This window comes from Moschus berezovskii, chromosome 25 (genome assembly GCF_049115385.1).
Source record: "Moschus berezovskii isolate FMDL1 chromosome 25, NW_MosBer_1.0, whole genome shotgun sequence".
In the NCBI taxonomy this organism is placed as follows: Eukaryota; Metazoa; Chordata; class Mammalia; order Artiodactyla; family Moschidae; genus Moschus; species Moschus berezovskii.
Window position 1 is genome coordinate 2,419,785 of NC_142484.1, and position 26,350 is coordinate 2,446,134.

The window sequence follows — 26,350 nt, forward strand, 5'->3', positions numbered from 1 at the left end:
GCCTTCCTGCTGGGCATGGTGCGGCCACTCAGGCCGGGGACGCAGCCGGGCGGGAGCTGGGGCGCGGGGACTGGGGGCCTCTCCCTGCCCCTCCCCCACCGCCCTTCCGCCTCCATTCCCCTCCAGAGCTCCTCCCTCACTTCCTGCACACTGTCCTCCAGACCTCTCTCTCTGCCCCTTTCCCTCCTGCAATCTCAGTCCTGGGGGGGGTGGCGCTCAGCCTGGGGTGGGGCAGGCCAGCATGGCAGGCTTGTCTGCGCCACCCCTGCAGTTCCCAAGCCTGGGGGCCCACAGGTGCCCTGCAGTCTGGAGCCTGGAAGGCAGCTCAGCCTGGTCTGCCTGGTCAGCGGGGTCCTGCTTTGTGGAAAAGAGGCCAGCACAACCCCTGAGCCATCCCGAGACCATGGGGAGCCTGAGACAGGCCCCCTGCCCACCCCAGGCAACCCCAGAGCCAGCAGCCAGGGGATGTGTGGGGTGCCTGCAGGGGTCCCCAGAGAGTGGCAGGTAGCAGCTGTGGCACCTCTGGGCCCGGGGCCTCCCCCACCCTCTTATCACCCCCTCTGTCCCAGTCTCAGGGGCATTCCTCAGCCACGACTCTGCATGGCCACTGCCCACTCATCTCCTCTGCTCCATTTCTCCTCCCCTATGCTCACCTCTGCCCCAGGCCCAAGTGACCACCAGCACCTCCTCCCTTCACCTGTCTCTCCAGGCCCCACTGCAGCCCCTGTGACCTCTCCTAGCAGTGGCTGAGCCAGGTTAGAGCAGATGAAGCCTTCAGACTCGGCCCTCCCCGCTGTGTGCCCCGGGTACCCCACGGGGCCCCTCTGGGCCTTGGATTTGGCATCCTTAAGGAGGAGACAGGGATGCCAGCTCCGGGACCTTGGCCAGGATTACCTGGAGCCCTGTCTGCTTAGCACCTGGCCTGGCGCCCGGCACGTGGCGAGGTGGAAGCTCTAGCTTCCCGCCTCCTCTTGTGGGCACCGCTGTGGGTTCGTCTTCCCCGCCTGCTGCCAAGTACCAGACCAAGATTTAGTGCCATCTGCTCAGGGCATCAGGAGTCTGGTGGGTGCAGTTCAGAGGGAAGGTGTCCAGGCTAACCCAGTGCAATCCCCCCACAGCACCCACCCCAGGCCCTACCATGTCCCAGATGGCGGACGGCTCTAGAGGCCTGCAAGGACGAGATGCTGCTCCTGGTGTCATGGAGCTGCCCCTGGTCAAAAATACACCACGTAATTACAGACCTGGATAATTATTGGGCAGAGACAGAGCAGGGCACTGTGACGGAAGGGAGCCAGGGTGGTCAGGGAAGACCTCCATGGGAGGGGCATCTGAAAATAGCACTCAGAGTTGCTATTAATAGGCTTCAGGGCTGAGCTGTCCAGAGGAGAAAACCAAAAAAGGACCCTACTATCTCCATAGATAACTATCGTCAATTCTTTTCAATGGAAGTGTTTAGACAGATTGATAGCTATTTTAGTTCTGTTTGAATTTCTAGAAAATTAGAATAAAACAGAAAAGTTGGAAAAGTCCGGACCTCCAGGACCTCCCTCCTTCCTCCTAAGGGCATCTCTTGTTATTCCAGAAATACCGATCGTTAGCATAAGGGGAGCAGCATTCCAAACATTGCTCTGCGTGTTGTGTAGGGACAAGGGTGGATAGATCAGCAGATGGATGGATATGTCATTGGGGGATGGGGAGGAGGCGGAGGGACAGATGGTGGGTGGATGGTGGAGGGATGGACGGAGGGATGACTAGATGACGAATGAACGGGTGGGTGGGTGGATGGATAAGTAGATGGATGAGGTGGGTAGGGGATGAATAGACAGGTGGGTGGGTAGATTTGTGGTTGGGAGATTGATGGGTGGATGAACAGACAGACACACTATCGGAAACTATTATGCACGTGGAAATGCTGCTTTTGATTTATTCATTTTTCTCAATGAATAAAAGAGGGGGAAAAAAGTGAAATATAAAAATCACTGAATTAGATAAATGTGTCTTCACCAAAGGAGAAGTTCATTTCTAAATGTCACTTCATGTCAAAGGAAAGCATATTATAAATGAGGGAGGCCGGGAGCCGTCGTGGGGTTCTGCGGTCCTCTGTCAGCTTCGTGCAGCGCTGAGCGGTGCCGCGATCCTGCCCACCCTCCTTCCTGCCTCCCAGGATGTTGTTCGGGCTGTCCTCATGACATTGGTCCAGGGGTCTAACACTCGTGCTCCAGTCCTTCTGTCAGGGTATCTTGGTTCTACGTTAAGGTGGAGCTGGGGTTCACCCTGGTCTTTCCAGCCAGTGCCCATTCCTCAGCGCTTTATTCTGATTTTGGTTAATCTCCTGACTGGTTGGATTTCTTTCTCAAGTTACTGATTCGAGAAGGTCCTCTAGTCCTTGCCTGCTTCACTGCTGCCCTTCTTCCCTTGTACTGTCAGCCTTCAATATCGTCTCCAAGAGGTACCCCATCTCTCAGCTTCCCCCCACCCCATGTCCTGGTCATATTCTCCCTGGAACCTCCCCGCCCACCCCTGCTCCAGCCTGGATGTTTTTCCCCCACGGTCACCTGCCTAACTTCCTTCTGGAACTCACCTGTATGACTATCCTGGGCTGGATTTACTGCTCCCTGGATCTCATCAATTTTTTGTTGTTTACTTCTTCAGTTTCTTGGGAAAATCTTCAGGACCTTCCTAACAAGAAGTGTGTGGAAGGTAAGCATTCTGAGTCCTCACACACATGGAAACGACTTTATTCAGCCATTATGCCCTGGAGATAGTTGAACTGGGTATAGAACTTCCAGTTTTCCTTCAGAACGTTGAAGGCCTTGTCCTGTGCTGTTCGAACATTCAGCCTTGCTCTCAGGAAGCTCACGCCTGACTTGGTCAGTGGCCTTCATTTTTTTTCGCCTAGTTTTCAATCTCTACGCTGCAGCTTCAGGGTCTGAGTTCCAGGCAAGTTTCCTTTGTGGTTGACCTTGACCGTTGCTGGTGCTGGGCACACGATGAGCCCTTTGGAGACTGGAGTCTTTGAGCTGCAGGACGTTTTCTTTACTGTTTCTGATCATTCCCTTCACACCGCTCTCTCTGTGCCTCTTGCTACTGGCCGGCCACTGTATCATGTCCTCTTTGCAACCCCAAGGACCGCAGCGCGCCAGGCTTCTCTCACCTCTACCATCTCTTGGCGCTCGCTCAGACTCGTGTCCATTGAATCACTGATGCTCTCTAAGCACCTCATCCTCTACCGCCCCCTTTCCCTTTGGCCTTCAGTCTTTCCCAGCATCAAAGTCTTTTCCAATGAGTTGGCTCTTCACGCCACATAACCAAAGAGCTGCAGCTTCAGCATCAGTCCTCCCAATGAATATTCAGGTTTGAGTTCCTCTCGGATTAATTAGTTTGATCTCCTTGCAATCCAAGGGACTCCGAACAGTCTTGACCAGAGCCACAATTTGAAAGCATCAATTCTTTGGCACTCAGCCTTCTTCATGGTCCAATTCTCACATCCTTACATGACTACTGGAAAAGCCATAGCTTTGACTATATGGACCTTTGTCAGCAAAGTGGTGTCTCTGCTTTTTAATACACTGTCTAGGTTTGTCATAGCTTTCCTTCCAAAGGGTGAGTGTCTGTTAATTTCATGGCTGCCATCACTGTCCACAGAGATTTTGGAGCCCAAGAAAAATAAAATCTGTCACTGCTTCTACTATGTCTCTAGAATTCTGTTTAATCAGATTGAAGACATTTTTTAGGAAACTGTAGGCTCTCATTTCTCTCTTTTCTATTTATAGGATCATGTCCTAACCTTTACCTCTTCCAATTCCAAGTGACCCACTTTTGAGCATCCTCTGGCATTTCCTTGTCCTCTAACACGTGTCGTGGTATCCTGAGCTTCCTTGATGGGTGTAACAGCTCCTAGAATCTTTCTGGAAATTCCAGATACATCCTTACATCTTAAGACCCGCTTTTTCCCTATCTGCAGAGTTGGGATAGGCTGGTTCAGAATCTCTGCCTGACAGGTCAGCGTGGGAAGGGCAGGTGAACATGCAGCTGTCAGGGAGAGGGCTGCTGCTCCGGCTCAGACAGCCCTTCAGAGCCCTCACTGCTCAGACAGCCCGTCAAAGCCCTCACTGCTCAGACAGCCCTTCAGAGCCCTCACTGCTCAGACAGCCCTTCAGAGCCCTCACTGCTCAGACAGCCCGTCAGAGCCCTCACTGCTCAGACAGCCCTTCAGAGCCCTCACTGCTCAGACAGCCCGTCAAAGCCCTCACTGCTCAGACAGCCCGTCAAAGCCCTCACTGCTCAGACAGCCCGTCAAAGCCCTCACTGCTCAGACAGCCCGTCAAAGCCCTCACTGCTCAGACAGCCCTTCAGAGCCCTCACTGCTCAGACAGCCCGTCAGAGCCCTCACTGCTCAGACAGCCCGTCAGAGCCCTCACTGCTCAGACAGCCCGTCAGAGCCCTCACTGCTCAGACAGCCCGTCAGAGCCCTCACTGCTCAGACAGCCCGTCAGAGCCCTCACTGCTCAGACAGCCCGTCAGAGCCCTCACTGCTCAGACAGCCCGTCAGAGCCCTCACTGCTCAGACAGCCCGTCAGAGCCCTCACTGCTCAGACAGCCCTTCAGAGCCCTCACTGCTCAGACAGCCCGTCAGAGCCCTCACTGCTCAGACAGCCCGTCAGAGCCCTCACTGCTCAGACAGCCCGTCAGAGCCCTCACTGCTCAGACAGCCCGTCAGAGCCCTCACTGCTCAGACAGCCCTTCAGAGCCCTCACTGCTCAGACAGCCCGTCAGAGCCCTCACTGCTCAGACAGCCCGTCAGAGCCCTCACTGCTCAGACAGCCCGTCAGAGCCCTCACTGCTCAGACAGCCCGTCAGAGCCCTCACTGCTCAGACAGCCCGTCAGAGCCCTCACTGCTCAGACAGCCCGTCAGAGCCCTCACTGCTCAGACAGCCCGTCAGAGCCCTCACTGCTCAGACAGCCCGTCAGAGCCCTCACTGCTCAGACAGCCCTTCAGAGCCCTCACTGCTCAGACAGCCCGTCAGAGCCCTCACTGCTCAGACAGCCCGTCAGAGCCCTCACTGCTCAGACAGCCCGTCAGAGCCCTCACTGCTCAGACAGCCCGTCAAAGCCCTCACTGCTCAGACAGCCCTTCAGAGCCCTCACTGCTCAGACAGCCCGTCAAAGCCCTCACTGCTCAGACAGCCCTTCAGAGCCCTCACTGCTCAGACAGCCCGTCAGAGCCCTCACTGCTCAGACAGCCCGTCAAAGCCCTCACTGCTCAGACAGCCCTTCAGAGCCCTCACTGCTCAGACAGCCCGTCAAAGCCCTCACTGCTCAGACAGCCCGTCAAAGCCCTCACTGCTCAGACAGCCCTTCAGAGCCCTCACTGCTCAGACAGCCCGTCAAAGCCCTCACTGCTCAGACAGCCCTTCAGAGCCCTCACTGCTCAGACAGCCCTTCAAAGCCCTCACTGCTCAGACAGCCCTTCAGAGCCCTCACTGCTCAGACAGCCCGTCAAAGCCCTCACTGCTCAGACAGCCCTTCAGAGCCCTCACTGCTCAGACAGCCCGTCAAAGCCCTCACTGCTCAGACAGCCCGTCAAAGCCCTCACTGCTCAGACAGCCCGTCAAAGCCCTCACTGCTCAGACAGCCCGTCAAAGCCCTCACTGCTCAGACAGCCCGTCAAAGCCCTCACTGCTCAGACAGCCCGTCAAAGCCCTCACTGCTCAGACAGCCCGTCAAAGCCCTCACTGCTCAGACAGCCCTTCAAAGCCCTCACTGCTCAGACAGCCCTTCAAAGCCCTCACTGCTCAGACAGCCCGTCAAAGCCCTCACTGCTCAGACAGCCCGTCAAAGCCCTCACTGCTCAGGACCCCATAGTGACTCAAGCCTCATGCCCAGCAAACCGGCTCCAGGGCCTCTTCCTCAACACCACGTGTGCCCACCTCATGCTCCTTTCCACCCTCGCACTGCCTTTCCTGTCCCTCTGAGTCATCCCCTCCTTGGGAAGCCCTCTCAGGCAGCCATGCCCCTGTGCCCCCTCCGTTGCCCAATGTACAAAGAAGCCCAGAAACCTGATCCTGGCCTTGATTTTCCATTTCAAGGAATAGAAACTCTCCTTAAACTTGCCTGAGAAAAGAAGGAAATGTATTCACTCATTAAAAAAAAAAAAAGAAATTCACAGTAACAACTTCAGGTATGGCTTGATCCAGAGGAGGGAGCTACAGTAGTGGCACTTTCAGCCTGCTTCCAATTCAGTTGCTCTCCGTCAGGTGGCAAGTGGGTCTCAGTAGCCCCATACCTACCTCCCCAAAAGCCACAGTCTTGTGCTTCCCCACACTCGCTGCCAGAGCTCCACTCCGCTGCCTGACTCACACTGACCAGTGTAAGTTGTAGACCTTTCCAGGTGGGCTATTTTCTGATCCATCTTGTGCATGATTTTCAGGATTGGATGCAGAAGGGAGTGACAGAGTGTATGAACTGGCCCCACCTGCAGCAACCGCCAGAGCATAAGCTGCCGCGCTTGCGCCCTGAGGGATGCCCCTGATGAGGAAGTCTGAAGGCTGGAGGGTTCCCACAAGCAGGCAGATGGACCTTCTATCCCAAAGACAGGTGGGGGTTCCCAAGTCTGAAAGCCCCTCCCAAGCTGTGGGGTCTCTGGAAGCTGGCCAGATTTTGCAAATAAAAATGCAGGACACCTAAAATATGTGATTTTTTAGGATGACATGCACCCCAAATATTTCTTGGTGGCTCAGATGGTAAAGAGTCTGCCTGCAATGCAGGGGACCCAGGTTCAATCCCTGGGTCAGGAAGATCCCCTGGAGAAGGGCATGGCTACCCACCCCAGTGTTCTTGCCTGGAGAAGCCCATGGACAGAGGGGCCTGGTGGGCTACAGTCCATGGGGTCGCGAAGAGTGGCAAGACTGAGTGACTAACACCTCGCTTCGTTCCCCAGTATCTCGTGTGCCGTACTTACACTGTGAGAAGCCACTGTTGACGTGTAGCTCAGATTTAGCCGGGCATCCTGCGTCCTTCCAGCAGCCTCACTCTGGAGGGTCTCAGACCCCTCTGTGCCTTGGCCCCCTGCCCTCTGGGACTAGAGCAGAGAGGACTGGACCAAGTACTGCCAGGGCCCGGCACGGGCCTGCATGAAAGCGAGCCCGTCCTTCCCCTCCCTCCGACTCTCCCGTCCTCCTTCCTTCCCTCCCGCTGACCTGGGCGAGGAGGAGGCTCTTCCCCCAACCACACCCTGCTTGCTGCCCGCCGCCTGGGCACCATACCACCCCACACGCCATGCCCTAGCTGCTGGAGCGGGCCCTGCTCACTGAAGGGGTCTTGCCCATCAGAGCTGAGACCTCACGCACACTCAGAGGGGTCCTGAGTCCCTGTCCACAGCAGACAGGGCACTGGGGTGGAGGTGGCTGTGTTTGGGCCACGGTGATGGATTTGCCACTGTTTACATCACAGGGAGCTGCCCTCGGGCATCTGGCCTTCAGGTCGGCTTGGCAGCATGGCAAGAGCCATGGCCCCACGCTGGGAGCTCCTTGCCCAGTGGGTGAGCTGGCCACACAGGTGAGGGACTGCATGTGCCCTGTGTCCCAGGAGGCAGAAGCCGTGGGCACTCAGGGAGGGCTGCTGGATGAGGTGGCCCCAAGGCCAACAGAGGCCCCAGGCCATGCGGTGGGTGCAATGAGGCCACTTGCAGCTGAAGGAATTGAGGGCTGGAGAGAGAGGGGCAGGGCGCCCAGGCACGCAGGTTACAGAGACGGGTCTGAGTCCCAGCCACCGTCCTCTGCAGCCTCTGCCCAGGGTGGAAGGGCATTTCCAGTGGACGGGACAGCATGTCCAAGTGCAGCCTTCCTTCCCGCAGCAGAGGGCCCACACTGTCCGGAGGGGCACCCCGCGATCACCTTCCCGTCACATTCCTGTCTCCACGCAGCCACCAGAGGGATGGGTCAAACAGAAACCAGACCCCCCCACACCCCTACTCAAACCCCCCACGGCCTCCCTTCTCCCAAGAACATCCCTAGAGCACCCCCACGGCCCCCACCCGCCTCCCATCCAACTTCACTGTCGCGGGACTCCCTCCTCAACACCCCTCACCCACGCGCAGGGTGCCCCGGAGCCGGCCTGCCCCCACCCCGGGATGTGACCTGAATGGGCACTTTCCTGCCTGACCTGCCTTCCCCTCTCTGCTTGTGGGTCTCGGCCCCCAGCAACCTGGTCCCTCATCGCCCCCCCCGATCCTAAAGATGGGCTGTGTGTCTTGGTGGCCAGACACTTGGGAGGCCCCCGCCATGGGAAGGGAAGCTCCACCAAGGCAGGGCAGGGCTGGTCTGACGCTGTCCCCTGTATCCGGGACAGAGCCGGGCACAGAATAAGTGACCAGCAAACTCTGTGCAGTGGACTCACTGCCCGAATGACTTAACCGTGAGCACAGGCCAGGCCGAGCCAGCCTCAGTCCTGTGTCACAGCGAGGGGGTATCGGGGTCAGAGGGCATTCGTCTCAGTTCCCAAAGTCATAAATGCCTTTTGATTTTCTTGTTGCTGTTTCCTGATGCTGCAGCCTGACGGGGACTCTGATGGCCCTGCCTGTGCCCTGGGCCCATTCCATGACTTTGTGGTCCCAGGAACCCGACCCCCCACCCAGCCCGCACCCATGTGTCACTGTGGATTGACACTCGGGAGACCCGGGCTCCCCACACTAACGGGCTGTGCCCAGGTGCCACCTCCTTATCCCCCAAACCCACGCCCCTTGGGTGTTTGCTCTCTCCACCAATGGCGCCCATCCACAATGTCCACCAAAACCCTCAGAGTCAGACAGACTCACCTCATCCCTCAAACTTGCAACTGGTCACCCAGTCCTGACCGCACCCCCACGCCTGCCCCCCCATATCCCCTTTGATCTGGGACCTTTCAGCCACATGGATTGTGTCCCCTGTCGAGAGAGTCAGGGACCCAAGAGATGAGAGAGGGACACAGAGCGGCCGGCATCTTGATCCCAGGCTATTTTTAGCTGGTGGCAGGCTGTCACTCCAGAGGCCAGTGGCTGCGTCATAAATGCCTTTTGATCTTCTTGTTGTTGCTGTTGCTGCAAGATACACAGGAGGCAGCTGCTAACTGCTTGTGGAAAGGACGGGGAGTGGGGGCAGGGCAGGTGGAAATAAAAGCACGGAGGTGGAGGGAAAGTGGGTAAACAGGTGGTTGGGGGGATCGGGGGAGAGAGGGGGCGCTAGATGCATTGGATGAGCGAACAGAAAGAAGGGAGGTTGAATGGTGGGGAGTGGGTGGATGGATGATGGCTGGCTGGGTGGGGGGATGGGTGGGAGGATGGGTGGGTGGTTAGATGGATGGGTGGATGGATGGATGGGTGGGTGGATGGATGGATGGATGGATGGATGGGTGGGTGGATGGATGGTGGCTGGCTGGGTGGGGGGATGGGTGGGAGGATGGGTGGGTGGTTAGATGGATGGGTGGATGGATGGATGGGTGGCTGGGTGGGGGGATGGGTGGATGGATGGATGGGTGGCTGGGTGGGGGGATGGGTGGATGGATGGATGGAGGATGGATGGAGGATGGATAAATGGATGGATGGATGGATGGGTGGGTGGGTGGATGGAGGATGGATGGTGGATGGATGGAGGATGGATGGATGGATGGTTAGATGGATGGGTGGATGGATGGGTGGGTGGGTGGATGGAGGATGGATGGATGGATGGAGGACGGATGGTGGATGGATGGAGGATGGATAAATGGATGGATGGATGGATGGAAGGGGCAGGAAACAAACAAACTTGGATGAGTAGATAAAGGTCCTCGAGCAAGGACTCGTCAGTTCGTATCATGTGGCCCCCGAGTCCTAGAGGCTGGAGGCCCTTCCTGTGTCTCCTCTGCCTCTGGCTGCTGAGCAGAAGCCTCGGCTATCCCGCTAAGGCTTAGGTCTCCAGCTGTTTCCCTGTGGGACTCTCTTTCTCTGCTTCCTGGACAATGCCTCTGGGGCTGGCCTGAAGCTGGTGAGACCCATGCATACCCACACGGGCCTTGCGGATACCCAGGCAGGAGCTCGCTGCACCCTGGGCTCAGGGAGGCGGCTCTGTGGCCTCTCAGGCTTCTGGAGAGACACTCGAGTCTCTTGGATGGTGCTGGGAGTCTCTGCTCTCTGTGGGTCCAAATATCTGGTACTAGCTCAAGGTCCCCAGGCAGGGCCCCAGCCAGAGCCTTTGGGAGTGGGGGCTAGAACCCTAAGAACATGTACTCCAGACACCCTGAAAGTAGAGTCACAGCCCCAGCGCCCCCAGTCTCAGGCTGGCACCAGCAAGCAGGAGGAGACCCTCCTGGAGTGCTCCCTGTCACCATGCTGGCAGAGGGGGAACTGGGAGGTGCTGGAGCCCTTCCCCATCAAGGGTGGGGGAAGAGGGGACTCAGAGGCACTAGGCTGGGCGGCCCCCTTTCCTGCCAGAACTCCTGGCTTTGAATCCCCACCTTCAGCCTGGGGCGGGCTCAGGGGTCTCAGCCATCTCCAACAGCTGCCCGTGCCGAAAAATTAACCGCCGCTGAGTCACCACACACCTGTCAGAGATGAACGCGGACAGCTGGCAGCCTGGGCCCGGGAAGCGGAAAGCAACTGCAGGGGCAGGCCTTCAGCCCATCCACTCTGGGCACGTCCCCTGTTCCTGTCTCCGTGAACAGGCGGAAGGCCCTATCCTGGGGAAAGTGGCCGTCATCCGTGTGGCAGTGGAAGAGTTAGCAGCCCTGGGCCCAGCCAGCGCTGGCTCAGAGCAATGGAGCCCCACCACCGACAGCAGCAGTCGGAGACTCGGACTTGGGCAGAGGGAGGGAGGTTCCGCGCGGCAGGCCATACAGACGAGGAAGGAGGGTGACGGCCAGTCCTGGTGACGCGGTGCGGGAAGGCTGTGGGGGCAGCGGGGAGTCGGTCTTCCAGCCACCTGGGGAGACCTCTACAGCCTCCGGTGAAGAGGGCAGGCCCTCAGCATGAGATGACACTTACCTTCAGCCACGCTTGTCCTTTGGGGAATCTATGGGGGAGCACTGGGTGTTGGGCTGGGCCTCCCGGCTGTGTCCTATAGTGGTCCCTGTAGCCGTGGAAAGCTGGACCCGCCGCCCTGCTGTCGTGGAGGGGCTGGGCTGCCTCCCACCTGGGTGGGGTCCCTGGCACATGCCTCCCCATGCGCCCTGCCCCTCAGTTTGATTTCTCTGATCATTGTATCTCTATGAAACTCCAAGATTCCAGCTGGGCACTAGTGGGATCTGCTTCATAGGTGCCCCCAGCCCCTGATCGCAGCACAGCCCACTAAGGGTCCCCCAAATGAATGAGCACATGTCTGTGAGCCATGGCTCCACCCCCTGCAGCAGGCTGCCCCTCACTCCCGACGCCTTCATGTCCCCAGCCTCAGAGGACGTCCAGGCCCAAGGCTGACGGAGCCCAGCAGCACCCTTGATGCCCTGGGCCTGCCCCCGCAGACTGTGCCCTGGGCCATGTTCCCTGCCGTGGCCGAGGCTGTGGCTGGAGGCCAAGCTGGCTGCGTGCACTCTGCCTTCCAAGGGTTAACGCACAGCCTCCTCGCCCGCACCAGCGCGTTTGCATTTCACATGAAAATGTTTTCGCTGCAGGCCCGAGGCCAGCATTTTTGTGGTTGCAGTCAGATGTTTTTAACTACATTGGACAGAACCCACGACGGCTCTTTCCGAGGCTTCAGCCAGTTTCTGAGCGCTCCCTCGAACCCCTGTCGTCCCAGGGTGAGGGCTGTGCTGGAGCCCCCAGCCCCAGCTTGGTGCAGACAGCCACGACCCTCGGGTAGAGCCGCCCCACAAGGCAGCTGGCCTGGCAGAGGGGCCCGGCAGAGGCCGTTCAGCCCCTGAGCCGAGCCTGACCACCCCACGCCCCAGCCGCCCGCCCCGTGGAAGGACCGGCTCCCAGTTCCAGGTCCTTCTGCCTTCAGAGGGCCCACCCAGCCAGGGGTCCACGGCCAGGAGGGCTGGAAGGGTGGATACGGGTCAGGGCCCCGAAAAGCCTGGGGGGTGGGGGGCAGGTGACACAGCCTCGACCAGGCCGTCCTTCTCCCCAGGGGCAAAGGCGGAATGTGGGACTTACGGCGACCTTAATCAATCCTTAGAATGCTGCTCAGAATTCCAGCCGTGGGTCCTGGGTCCAGGGCCAGAGACATTTCAGAGAGCTCGCACAGACCCTCCCTCCCCGCTCAGCACCCCTCCCCAGGCTTTGTGCAGGACTGTGCCCATTTGCATTTTAAAGGCCCTGAGAAGGCCTCCAAGTCAAAGAACCTAATTTTGTTTAACCCAGCAGTTCCCAAACTACTGTCCACAAAACCGTTTTTCTTTTCTTCTGGCAGAATATGTATTAACATCTAAACCCACTCTCTTGGCAGAGAAGCCGCGGGACCATCTAAAGAAACACAGTCGCTCCCCCCTCCACCCCAGGTCCCACACTGTGGGAACCCAGCCTCCCGCTGCCCCCACCCCACCCCCAGCAGGAAAAGCTTGTCCTCCCGACATCCATGCTCTGCACCCGCCCCCCCAGCGTGCGCATCCCAGGGCGGCCAGAGTCCTCAGAAAAGGAAAAAGAGGCCTTTCTCAGGCAGAAAAGCCCGCGGCACATCGGAGCCAAGTGCCGGGGGCTGTCACAGAACATCGCCGCTCTGGGCGAGGGGCCCAGAAAATGCCCGCATTGTCCCCTGTCCTACGCCAGACCCCCTGTACCCACCCCCCACACACACGCAGGCACACACGGGCCAGGGGCCGGATCTGCCCCCGGGATGCCCCCACCCTGCCTCCAGTTGTTGCCAGCCCAGCTGCTGAGGCCCCCGGCCCACCTGTCGGGCCCACAGGTCCCGGGCACCAGCTGCCCGGAGCCCCCAGCCCCAGTCTGATGACCCGGGCCCTCCCCCAGGCCCGGGCGGGCCCGCTCTCAGCTGCCAGCGGGGGCCCCTGTGACACCCTGCCCAACAGGTGCTCCCACAACTGCCGGGGAGACAGCCCGGCCTGGCCGCTCGTCCACCCGCCCCGCAGAATGCGAGGGTGGTGGGAGTGCCAAACCACGTGGGAAGGCAGGTGGCCCGAGAGGTCTGGCCCAGCGTCCCACAGAGTGGCCAGTCCCTGCCCCAGCCCCACAGGACTCCCACCTCCACATGCTCCCCGTTCCAGCCTGGAAGGGGCCGGGGCAGTCCCACCCCTTTGAAAAGTCCACCCGGAATCTCCCCAGGGAGGGTTCCCCGGGCGGTGTCCCCGCCCGGCCCTCACTGGCTCATTCGTTCGTTCAACAAGCCCTCTCTGTGCACTGTGTACGTCGGGGGTGGGCTCGATGGCAGAGGTCCCGGTTCCCAATGGGTGTCATCTGTTGGGGAGGACAGATAGTAATCAAGGAAACAAACAAACAAATTTAAAAAAAAGATGAGTTTGTGGTGCGCAGTTCCATGAAAGAAAGAACACAGGGGCCGTGACAAGGCATCTAAAAGGGGCCGGGAGGGTGTCTGTGGAGCTGAGGCCAGCGACGAGAAGGAGCCAGTCTTGCAAAGAGCAGGCAGAGCGAAGGGCAGGTGCAAAGCCAGGGGTAGGAATGAGGCTTTCCCGGAGAGGCTGCAGAGCCTGACCTCAGGGCTCCAGCCTGACTGTGCCGTCTTTCCTGAGAGCTGGCAGATGGCCCCACGGGGCTGCTGCTGTGGAGGGTGGGGTGCTCGGGGGAGCCAGGGCATGGGTCATGCTGGGCTGGCAGAGGCTCGGACACAGTGTGTAGCGAAGGCATTGGGCAGGGCTCCCGGTGATGCTTTCCGGCCTTCTCTTACCTGAACCCTGGGTCTCTGTCCCCTGAAAGACCCAAGGGCTCGTGCAAATGCCTGTCTACATCCACGAGTTGGTTCAGAGAGGGGACACCCGCACCCCCGTACCTCCCGATCCTGGGGCTCCCCGGCGCCCATCATCCCTCTGCCCACAGCCTGTGTGCTGGTCTATCCGTCCCAAGGTCACTTCCCACTGGTGGCAGAAACATGGACGCTTTTAGTAACACTGGCTCACTTTTGGGCTGTGCTGGGCCTTCCTACGGCACTCAGGGCCTTCGATCTTTGCTGCGGCACAGGGGACCTAGTTCCCTGACAAGGAATCGAACCTGGGACCCCTGCATTGGGAGCACAGAATCTTAGTGCCTAGAGCCCCAGGGAAGACCTCTGGCCTAGAATTTTCTTGTATTTCCTTACCCAGTTTCGGCGCCTGGTTTTATTTTGTGAGCTGGGCAGTGTTCCATCTTTGCGTATGACTGGAACCCTTTGTGTGGGATGGATGTTATCCGCTTCTTGAAAACACTGTAAAAACAGGCCAGAACCCTGGGCTTAGAACCTCAAGAAGGGGAGGCGACTCTCGTTTCAGCTTCCCCCGTGGGTTTCTGTGTATGAGGATTTTCTATTTCATAAGCCACTTAGTCTCGTTATGCTGCTCGTGGGGTTCTCATGGCGAGACTGCTACAGTGGTTTGCCATTCCTTCCTCAAGCGCCCATGTTCTCTCAGAACTCACCACCATCACCAGTCCGTCCCTGATGGCCCTGCACAGCACGGCTCACAGCTTCACTGAGATATACGAGCCCTTTCACCATGACAAGGCTGTATCCATGAAGGGAAGCTATGACAAACCTAGACAGCATGTTAAGCAAAGGCATAACTTTGCCAACAAAGGTCCATATGGTCAAAACTATGGTTTTTCCAGTTGTCATGTACGGATGTGAGAGTTGGACCATAAAGAAGGCTGAACGCCAAAGAACTGATGCTTTCAAATTGTGGTGTTGGAGAAGACTCTTGAGAGCCACTTGTACTGCAAGGGAATGACACCAGTCTAGCCTGAATATTCACTGGAAGGACTGATGCTGAAGCTGAAGCTCCAATACTTCGGCCACCTGATGCAAAGAGCTGACTTTTTGGAAAAGACCCTGATGAAAGAGTGAAGGCGGGAGGGGAAGGGGACGACAGAGGATGAGATGGTTGGATGGCATGACCGACTCAAGGGACATGAGTTTGAGCAGGCTCAGGGAGAGAGTGGAGGACAGGGAAGTCCGGCGTGCTGCCGTCCGTGGGGCTGCAAAGAGTCAGACACGACTTAGTGACTGAACGACCGCAAAGACACTTTGGATAATTTTCTCCTTGAAAATGACTCGTCGTGTTGAGTTTGTTGCTTTAGGGAGTAAAACAATGAGCCACGACAGCATAATTGCTCATTTGCTCTGTGTGGGGAGCTGTTACTGCCTTCATTCCTGACGCTGTGTCACTTTACTTGCTCGAAGTTTATCTACCTAGTGACTCTTCAAAACACCAGCAGTTGGCTTTACTGATCAATTTTATTTTATTTTCAAAAAAGATGTGTTAATAGCCTCCTTTATCTTTTCTTATTCTTTCCTTGTATTTCTTTTGATGTTCTTTTTCTAGCCTCTCGACTTGAAAGCTTAGCCCATTTATTGTCAAAGTTCCTGATTTTTAAAAACTGCTATAAATATTCCTCTGAATATCCTTTTGGCAGCATCCCACGCGTTTTGTTACATTATACATTCACTGCGAACCTATTCTAAATGAACTTAACTTCCGTTTTATTTTAATTTCTCTTTAAGCAAAGACTTATTTAGAAACATATTTTCTAACTTCCAGATGTATCATTTTTGTTGCTCTCTTTTGGTTACTAAGTTCCAATTTCACGTTAAGGTATAGACTTTTTCAGCCTTACCGACCTTTCCTTTAGGGCCCAGCACTGGAAAAGAGTCTGATGCTGGGAGGGATTGGGGGCGGGAGGAGATGGGGACGACAGAGAATGAGATGGCTGGATGGCATCACCGACTCGATGGACGTGAGTCTGAGTGAACTCCAGGAGTTGGTGATGGACAGGGAGGCTTGATGCGCTGTGATTCATGGGGTCACAAGGAGTCGGACATGACTGAGTGCCTGCACTGAACTGAGCTGAGCTGAGGGTCATTTTTGTGAGCTCTCCCTGCGTGTCTGGTGGCAGCGGGGCCCTTCTGTTGGCCGAGTCGGTCACTTCCTCTAATCCTTAGTTTGCTTGTTTTCCCGCTGTGATATGTCTGCTTCTGAGAGAAGGATGCATGATTGCCAACGGCACTGTAGATTTCTTGGTTTCTCGGTCTTGCTTGATTTTTTTCTGTCTGCGCTCTGGGCCCTTCGAGTCAGACACGTCTCCTTCCCTGGGGTGAGCAGTGGCCTCCGCCCATCCCACTCCCCTTCCTCCTCCTGCAGCTTGCCTCTCCATCAGTCCTGAGGTCTCCCAGCTCCGGATCCCCTGGCCTTCCCCGCGTGCTTCACTTCTCTCTTTCTGACGGCGCCGAGCCACGAGGGCACCCCCTGACTCAGCTTCCACGCCCTGCTCTCCGCCGCTGGCCCATCCTGCTCACCGTCCCATCCCTGGAGGCTTCTTCTTGCCGTGACAGCAGTCGGCCCTGAGGCCCATTCCTCCTGTAGACATCCCTTTGTATTTCTCCAAGGGCCGTGCATCTATGCAGAGCCCCCGAGGCTGCCTCCTCAGCTGTGAGTTCACCTGTGTTGAGGCTCCTGGCCACACCAGGCTGATGTCAGACCCCACAAGCATCTGATGACCCTTGTTTCTGGGGTGAGGCCCTGCAGGTTGGGGGGAGCATTGCAGCCGGGGCCTCCTCCACATCCCAGCTGTGTGGTACCAGGGGTGGAGGGCACAGCACGGGCAGGGCAGCAGTGTGGTACATGAGGACAGAAAGCGGACCGAGGGCCTGGCCGGGTGAGGCAAGCGGGGCTGGGTAAGGACCCCGCCCCTTGGGTCTTCAAGCCAGCCCAGGGGCAGCTCTGGCCAGGTTTCAGATGAGGCGTCAGTTGTGGCTCTGACTGTGGGAGCTGGGAGCCTGGGGGCTGGCTGGATGGTTCAGGTGGGACGGGCATGCACCAGGCTTGAGCCAGAGCAGAGGAGGGCAGGGGGTGCCAAAGAGGAGTGCCTGGGGAAGAGCCCGTCCAGCCCCGGGCACCAGCGTCCTCCGCCCTTATTGTGCTGCTAGACTTTTCATGGCGGCTGCTAGAGCTTTGACAGGGGTCCTGTGTGATCCCACTGGAAGTCCATGGGGCTGCTCAGAGGCTCCGCCCACTTGTTCTCCTTAATCTCTTTGCCAAGGTCACCTTCGCCTTACCTGTCTGGTCCTTGAGGTGTCTGTCCCTTTAAGCACCCCCCCAACAGGAGACCAGTTGTCCAGCTCCGGAACAGTGTCCCTGCTCTGCAAGCACAGAAGCACACTGAGGTCACACAACAGCCCCGAAGATGTCCTGTCCTGGTGCCCATGCCTGTGAACCTGCGCCCTCACATAACAAAGGGGACTTTGAAGATGCAGCTAAGTGAAGGCTCTTGAGGTGGGGAATCACCTTGGATTATCCAGGTGGGCCCAGTGTCATGGCAAGGGTCCCTATGAGAGGGAGAGCAGAGGGTCAGAGTCAGAGAAGGGGCCGGGACAGCAGAAGCAGAGGTCAGAGGGAAAAGATGCCACGTGCTGCTTTGGAACTAGACACATGGGCCACGAACCAAGGATGCAGGCACCTCTAGAAGCGGCAGAAGGCTGGAGACATTCCCTCCTGGAGCCTCCACAGGGAGTGCAGGCCTCACGACACCTTGACTTTCACCCAGGAAGGCTCCTGACCTCCAGAGCCATTAGAGAATAAACGCATGTACTGCTAGGTTTGTGGTAACTTGTTAGGGTAGTGATGTAACTGACACAGCGCCGAGCCCTGGGATTCAGCGGAGGAGGTGACAGACCAGAGCCTGCCCTCATGCTGGTTCTGCTACAGGAGGCAGGGGCGGGGACTTACCCTGCACAGAGGAGAAGGGGGCGACAGAGGATGACATGGCTGGGTGGCTTCACCAACTCGGTGAACACGAGTCTGAGCAAGCTCCAGGAGCTAGTGAAGGACAGGGAGGCCTGGCGTGCTGCTGTCCATGGGGTCGCAAAGAGTCAGACACGACTGAGCGACTGAACAGCAACGTGTCAATTATAGCTCGGTGAAACCAGGAAAACAGAAAAGATCATGCCGAGGGCTATAAGCAGAGCAAAAGAGACACGCAACAGGGGTTATGATGCTGCCCAGGAAGTTACTGAAGTCATCTGAGGAAGCGTGAGTGGAGATTAGCTTGGCTAAGCAGAGGGATGGAGAGAGCCTTCCAGACAAGGAGCCACACATGCAAAGACCCCAAGGCAGTGAGGATCAGGCCTGCCTTGTGCATCTGTGAGGATGTAGAGGGGATGAGGGAGGGTGGAGAGATAGCCAGGGCCAGACCAAGGAGGGGACGCTCAGGGTGAGGACCGTGGGGCACCGCAAAGGACATTAGGCAATGGGGCTGTATGAAAAATGTTGCATCTGTAAGGTCACTCTGAAATTCAAGAGGATAATGTAATCATTAAGCCAGAACAGGATGCTGTGAAACAGAAACAATTAGAGAACCAGAAAGAGCTCTTGGAAATGTAAAATATGCTGCTGAATTCTAAAAAAAAAAAAAAACAAAAAAAAAAAAACAGTGAAAGATTGAAGTAAATCTCCCAGAAAGTGGAATAAAGACAGGGACGGAAAATGGGAGGAACAGCCAAGAAGCACGGAGCCTCAGTCCAAGGAGGTTCGACAGCCAACGCCTGGAAGCTCCAGAAAGGGAGGCGAGAGGTGGCTGAGGAGAGGAGCCAGCCACGGAAGGGGAGCCCACCAAGAACCTGGACTGAAAGGGCTGCCACCGTGTCCTCCTGTCCTCAGAATCTCCCCAGAGAAGTAACAGGGGACCTGCCCCATCAAGGGCTTCAGAACAGGTTGGTTTTCACTAGAGAAGACTTACAAAGAGGCCTCCAGCCTTCCAAAGGAAAGTACAGTTCCATACCCAGCCAAAGTATCTATCAAGAGCGAGGAGCCCATAAAAGCATGTCTGAGAACGTGAAGTTTACTTTCTGTACCTTTTCTTAGAGAGGTATGGAGAAGATGCACTAGCAAAGTGTGGGAGCAAATGACGGCAGAGAACAAGAAGGGAGGCCAGCACCGAGGGCTTCTGAAACTGCCGACGGTCGCCCTTAGGAAGGCGGCGCTAGGAGTCAGGGGTAGAACTATGGCTCTAAGGGAACTGGACGCTGGACACAGGTGGCTTTGTGGGCTGAGTCACAATGGCGGTGAAGCCAGCCTGGGAAATGAGAGGGGGACACGTGACCAGTGCGTCAAGAGGGCACAGTTCTCACCCTCCAGAGAAGGAGCCATACAAAAGATGTCTAAAGTGGGTAAATCAAGAAATAATATGGCAATAATATTCCACGGAATAATATGACGATGATAATACGTGTTCCTCAAGGCTGATAAGGGAACGGCCAAAGGGAAGCCTTAAAAGTAGCTGCCCCATGGATGGGACAGGTGTGCAAACAGATCTGAACAGTTCTTTTCCTTTTTCTTAATATTCATGTATTAAAAAGACCCGGTCACACCGGGTCTTAGCGGTGACATGCAGGGTCTTTGATCTTTGTTGCGGCATGTGGGGTCTTACTGACAGCATGTGAGCTCTTAGTTGCCGCATACGGGATCTAGTTCCCTGGCCAGGGATCGAACCTCGGTGCCCTGCATAGAGAGAGTAGGGTCTTAGCCACTGGACCACCACTTCAAGGGAAGTCCTTGAATGGTTCATTTTCATTATAAGCTATACAGCTGGATGGTTGGATGGCATCACCGACTCGATGGACATGAGTTTGAACAAGCTCTGGGAGTTGGTGATGGACAGGGAAGCCTGGCGTGCTGCAGTCCATGGGGTCACAAAGAGTCAGACACGACTGAGCGACTGAACTGAACTGAACTGAAGCTATACAGCGAGTGCGTCGTTTGGGTAACACCCAACCAGTCTCACACACACGCGTACACTTGTAATAAGCACTTCTCACGAGAGGCATGCTCTGGCTGGCACGTGAGATGGCCGCAGGGCAGCCAGAGATGTGGAGACCGGTGAGGGGCCGTGGCCGGAGCCCTAGGGGAAAGGCGGGGGAGAGAGTCAGCGGGTAGAAAGAAAGACACTCAGGAGTTGTGCCGGGGGGTGAGGTCCTCAGGCTCAGGGACAGGTTAGATGTGGGGGTGGGAGTGGGGCGTCCTCAGAGAAGATCCCCACAGCTCGGGTTTGGCCTCACAGTGGCAAGGGGCTCAGTGAGGTGGTTCCTAGCAGGGAACACGGTGTAGGATGAGGTGACGTGCGTCTGAGATGTCTCTGGGTGGGACTTGTTTGCAGTTGGGGTGTGAGGCTCCAAGGAGGTGTTGTTGAGGCTGAGAGGGCTGACGGGAGGTGGCATCTGAAGGGTGAGGTCACCCCGAGGAGAGCTCTGCAGAGGAACCCGGGGCGTCCCAGAAGCTGCAGCATGGTGACTGCAGGGAGGGGTGTTCTGCGCCTTCAAGAGGATGGGAACCCGGCCCGGGACGTCCCACTGGGTGCAGCCATGCAGGGCCATGGAGTTCCTCACCGGGCCTGAGTCGATGCTATTTCTGTGTCCTCTCTGAGGCCACCAGGCCCTGTGCTGACCTGCTCAGGCATCCGGATCCCGCCGCCTGGGTCACCAGGCCCCTGTGCCGGAGCACAGTAGGTGCCCCATAAATCCTGGTGGCCTGGGAGGAGGAGTAGGGGCGTTAGGGGCAGGGGCAGCTGGATGTTGGTTGATAGAAGCTGGCTCTACCCAGAGAGGGGCCTGGCCGGAGTGCCCGTCCACACCTCAGTCCATGCGCAGAGACGGTGCAGGAGGAGTGGCGCTTGACCTCAGCCTGGGGCCTGAGGCCGAGCTCAGACCCGCAGGGGGACAGCCGTGTGCCCGGAGACAGTCACAGAGCAAGTGGAATCCGGAGAGGGATGGGGGCGCCGCTTCCCAAGCCGGGGCTGAGGCCGGGCTGGAGCGGGGCAGCGGGCTGCCTGGGCGTCGACGCCCTGCCGGGAGCACACCCAGGCCGACAGGGGCGGCCCACATGCTCAGAGTCCTCCACCCGCCTCGGCTCAGCGTCCTTCCAGGGAAATGGGCGTTTCCTGCAGGAGCTTTCAGGGGCCCGGGCGGGGGAGGGGAGCGGGGCCGTCCGAGTCCTCCCCTTGCCAGCATCTCTCTGGCACTGGCCGCCAGAGGCCCCGCCCCGTGTGCCCGCAGTTACACTTCTTTGGGTTAGGAGTCATCTTCAACAAATATTTTCTGAATGTCTGCTATGTACTAGGCGCCGGGAACACGGGGGAAAGTATGTGGACCTGCCCTTGAGGGAGTCGTGTTCGATGGGGCCACGGACAGTAAACAGACAATCAGTTATCTTCCACGGGGGGGTGGTGCCCAACGCAGTTAGTCATTTACACTTCAGTATGAATGAGTGCCTTCCCTGCCTCACTCAGGAACAGACCGGACTGGGGAGGCTCACCCTCTGGGGACGGGGGCATGGGTGGCAACCGGAGTAGGGAGGCGGCAGGGATCTACTCCCCACATCACTTCTCTGGTTCCCCAGTCCCCAGGCTGCACCCCTGGGGCCCCCGGGAGGCCCTCCCTCGCACTCACCCCCACCTGGCCTGCTCCCAGCCCCTCCTGCACACCCCCCGCCCTGGACCCTCTCCCCGAGGCCTCGCCCTCCCCACCATCCTGGAAACGATTTTGTTGTCTGCAGAGATCATGTGTAGCTGCCTGTGAGTTATAAGTCTCCGGAGCAAGCAGCCTGTTACCTAACCAGGCCTGGCTCATGCCAATGTCTTGAGTAATTATTGGGGGGCGGGGGGCCGTCCAGCCCGCAGCAGAGCCTCTCCTAGGGAGTGCTATTGTTTTTCATGTCAGCTGTGACTTGGAAGGAAAGAGGGCCTGGCCTTTGAGAAATGAGACAGGGGGGAGGAGGGCAGCTTAACCCTCTGCAACCCCCGCCCCCCGGCCGCAACCGTGCTCCCCAGCTCCCCGGGGCTGCCTGACAGAGAGCAGGCTTGTCGGGGATCAGAACCCAGGCCAGGCCCAGCAGCCGCCACTTGGCAGCGCCGATGGAAACCGCCGTGCGGTTACGCACAGACAGTCACGGAAACTCGGAGGACAGCGGCGGTGGAGGGCTCGCGCCAGGCCCAGCTCCGCGCCCTGCCCCCACCCCTGCTGCCGCCTCCCGCAGGTCTCCCCCTACCACCGCCACAGCTCTGCAACTGTCGGGGAAGGGGCATTGGGGCACGTGGGGCAGGGGGCAGGGGCTTGCCCAGCCCGCCTCGCCTCCTCCTGGGTGGGGGCCAGGGCAGAGCAGAGAGGGAACGGGGACGTGGGGCTCCCAGAGCATCTCTGGTGCCAGGCCCCAGCCCAGCCTCCACCCGGATCTGTTGACTCAGTGACTCAAACACTGACCTTAGGCCAGAAGTGGCCCCACGTGCTGGGGAGGCCGTGCAGACCCCTTCCTCAGGAAGCTCAGTCCAGGGAGAGGTGGACCAGAAGTCAGCAAGCCAAGGGGTGGGACACTGAGTTACAGGGCAGCAGGATGGGGCGGCGGGGTGGGGGGGAGGGAAGCGGATTGGCAGCAAGTGAGCAGTGGGGGAGCTGGCGGGGGGGGTCTCCAAGGAGGTGGTGTGGAAGCAGAAACTGACCAAGAGTGGGCTGTGAGACTGACAGATGCCCAGGAGCAGGGGAAGGGCTGCCCAACCCCGCTCCTGACACCGATGCTGCTGATGAGCAGGGTCTGAGCCCCACCCCCGGGGCCTTAGGCAGTTCCTCGGTTCTGGTTCCGGCTGAGAGGGACTCACTCACTCACCCATTCACTAAGCCATTCAACAAACCTTTACTCAGTGCTGCTGTGGGCTGGAGTGAGACAGTCTGGAATACTGGGGTACAACAACTCCCAGGCAAGCGGGACTTGGGTTAGAGGGATGAGGTGGCAGTGGGGTGCTGGTAGGGGCCAGACTGGGGCCTGACAGCCCCCACAGGGAGTTTGCATTTATTTTGACTCAATCAGAAGCTGGAGGTGGGTTTTCAGCTCTAAGCCCAGAGGTGACATGCTCTGATTTACATGTTTCTGAGCAGTGTGTGAAGAGTGGAGAGCTTTGAGGGTTGGGTGTGGAGAGGCAGAGAGAGCAGCTAGCAAGACAATGGACAAGAGTCAGGGCAAGGGGCTTGGTCCCAGCTGTTGCTTAGACGATGAAATTGGTGGCAGCCTAATCAAGAGAGAATTCTGCCACCATGCTGGGAAAGATTGACGGCAAGAGGAGAAGAGGGCGGCGGAGGATGAGACGGTTGGATGGCATCACCGACTCGATGGACGTGAACTTGGGGGAACTCTGGGGGATGGTGACGGACGGAGAGGCCCGGTGCGCTGCAGTCCGTGGGGTCGCAAACAGTCGGACACAACTTAGCAACTGAACAGCAACCAATCTGCCACGCATGGGGTCCCCGCTGAGCTGGAGAGCGCAGGGCTGAGGCGTGAACAGCACTGCAGCAGGATGCAGGGGCCTTCTCTCCGTCCGCCTCACTGTCTGAGGCACCCAAAAGCGTTTATTTCCAATCTGGGGTTCTCTGCCCACTCAAATGCTCAGACCTGAGAGCAAATGAAAGTTTCCGACATGCATAGCCAGAAGCTTTGCCTGCCACACACCTTTTCTCAGAAAGCTATTCAAGGACATGCTCCAGCAAAAGGAAGGGAAAACCACAATGCGAGAAACCCGGCATTCAAGAACCAGGGGACTCCAACACACCCCCCTAAAAAAAAGAGGCCAAGGAGGGTCACAACAAGACGGGGGGAGAAAGTCTAGCCTTACAACCGTTTAGCAGGCCTAGAGAGCAACGAATGCTTCTAGGGCCCTAGGAGGAAACTTCCAGAAGAAAAGAGTAAGGCTGGTAGATTGCCGGTGTTCTCGGTAGAATGAATAGAAGCTTTACAACTCTGGCAGAGAGGTCAAGCATGAACTAGTGGGAGATGCGTTGAAAACTAAGCAAATCATAAAAAATGTTTTACCCAGGGAAAACAAAAGGTTATCATCCTAGAAGACCACGTGACTTGGCTGAAAATGGCCGTTACATAGTGTTATAAAGTTGCATAATGTTTATGTCAAATGCAAGCAGTAAATATTTATTTAGCCTAGAACTGTGTTGAGAGGATGCAGAATGGCAGGGGGCAGGAGCTGTGAAAATGAAACCTGGATCTCTCCGGGTTAAGTGGTCACTAAATAGGGTCTGAAACTTTAAAAGCAAGGAATACCCATATAAGCATGTGGTTCAGAAATACCGAGGTGAAGCCAAGAGACAGCAGAGAGGGTTGAGGGGTTGCCTCTGGGTCAGGAACGGGGGATGAAAGACGGAGACTCATGGGAGCTCTTCAGGCGGGTTTCTGCTGATGCTGCGAAAACTCCAGAATGGGGGAGAGGACGGGGAGGAGGTGGAGCCGGTCAGAAGGTTGAGTGTGTCCTCGGGTTTGGGACGAGCTGGCGCACGGGTGACCAGGCAGCCAGATGCGTCCGTAGGCCGAGGGCCAGCTGGTCCCCACACAGGAGCCCCCCGGGTGGCCAGGAGGCTGGGGCGGGCAGTGTGGGACAGGACAGCGGGGAGAGGGGTGGGCTCACGGATGGGCACCGCCTGCCCACCTTTAACTGAAGTTGACAGGGGGACCGGGCCTCCTGCCGGGGTGGGCCTCCTGGAGTTGTGACCCCAGTGGTACCCAGGACGGTCTCCAAGGACCCCAGACCCAGGCACTAACGGGGCACCCGTGGGCCGAGCCCGGTCATCCCAGAGGCCTCCGACCACTCCCAGTCTGGTCACCATGGGTCCCCCCCACCCAGGCCGTGTCCCAAGGAGCTCTTCCTCTGTGCCCCAGGAGCAGGAAGGGTGGGCGGGGATCACAGGACGGCCTGAATCTCTCATTAGCCGCAGGTCAGCCCAGGGCCTCGTTCCGGGGTGGAGGCCTCCCCGAACTTCCACTCACCTTCCGAGCATTGTGGGCCTTCCTGGGAGCCCCCACCACTGAGTGGCCCTCCGGCCTCTGACCCACCCCGAGGTCAGCCCGCCCTGGCCCCTCAAGCGCCCTGGCCACTGGGCCACACACCTAGGGACCGGGGCCGGCCGCCCTGAAGGTGTGGCGGCTGGACGGAGGTGGGCACTCACGTGCAGACGTGGGGACAGTGAGGGCAGCCCACTCACCGGCCTAGTTTCCGGGGGAGGCACCGCGGGGGGCCCCCTGGGGTCCCGGAGCTTTGGAGATGGACAGGGCGGAGGCAGTGCCCTGCCAGGGGGCGGGTGTGAGCCTCCATCCCACGGGGCACGTCCTTGCCCTGCAGAGGCAGACATAAAGGCTCGGGGAGAGGCCAGGGAGGCCATGTTTGCATGAGGCTGGGGACCCAGCAGGAGGGGGCCACTCTGAACCGCACATGGGCAGCAGGAGGGAGGTGGGCCAGGGGGCCGGGGCAGGGTGGGCAGGGCCCCGGCCAGTGGGTCCAGGCGGGGCTGGAGCTCCCGGGGCCTGGCCTGGCCTGCTCCCCAGCTCCACACCCACTTCCTGGACGGGGGTCTCGGGGTGGGGGGCGCAGGTGCAGCAGCAGGCCCTCAGCCACACAGGCCACCCCACACTGGGCATCTGCATGGCCAGGTGACTGCGCAGAGCCCTCGGGGACCACGTGCCCATGTGGGTGGGTCACGACCCAGTGAGGGGAGGGACTCGGCAGGGGAAGGTAAGCAGAACGCAGGCTGGGGGGGCGGGGCTCAGACTGCCACGAGGAAAAGCACAGAGCAGGGCGCGAGAGGAAGGGACGGGACCTGGGGTCTGTCTTTTGTCTGCGGGGGCTGCCCCCACCGAAAGCAGGGGAGACCAAGCAGAGGCAGGGAGGGAGCCCGTGCTGGGTGGGGGAGCGTGGGGCCCCGGGGCTTCTGGCTCACAGGCTGTGGGCCCCCCGAGTGGGAAGAGAACAGGCTTAGGAGGGTGTGGTCATGCCCAGGAGGTGGGGAGGCCCAGCTAAGCCCCCAGCCAGGCCCCTAGTGCCAGGCAAAGGGCAGGGCCTAGCCCTGGACAGGTGGAAACCCGGCTGCTTCCCCTGGAAAGCACTGGGCCCCCCTCACCTTCCCCACCAGGCTCTTCCAGACCTCAGGATCCGCACCCCTGGCCCAGAGCCCCCCGCCCAGCCCCCAGCTTGGGTCCAGCCTTGGAGGAGCTGTCTCTGGGAGTCTGGGCCTAGAAGCAGGAGCCAGAAGTGGGGAGTGGGGCCGTCCTCGACATGGGCCCCAAGAACTGCCCTCCTGTCTCCAACAGCTGCCTCCACGGCACCGGCCCTAGCCTGCTGAGTCGTGGGGCCACCATTTCTTGGCCCAGACCAAGGCAGGAAAGGCAGGGAGCCTGGACCCCCTGGCACCTGGAGGGCACCCAGGCACAGCC

General features: G+C 58.4%; 1 protein-coding gene across 6 annotated transcripts in view; it reads left to right on the top strand.

The window, feature by feature from the left end:
• KCNQ1 (potassium voltage-gated channel subfamily Q member 1) overlaps positions 1–26,350 on the top strand; it is a 376,265-nt gene that overhangs the window by 335,641 nt on the left and 14,274 nt on the right. The window contains exons 16-17 of one of the 6 annotated variants that reach the window (XM_088832131.1): positions 2,653–2,700; positions 6,432–6,776. The exons of 2 other annotated variants lie outside the window; for them this stretch is intronic. In XM_088832131.1, the coding sequence (XP_088688257.1) occupies positions 2,653–2,700; positions 6,432–6,499 (116 nt within the window). In that variant the 3' untranslated portion in view covers positions 6,500–6,776. Of the gene's footprint in view, positions 1–2,652; positions 2,701–6,431; positions 6,777–26,350 lie in introns of those variants that run through there. 3 more of the 6 variants (XM_088832129.1, XM_088832132.1, XM_088832130.1) reach the window with 3 other exon arrangements.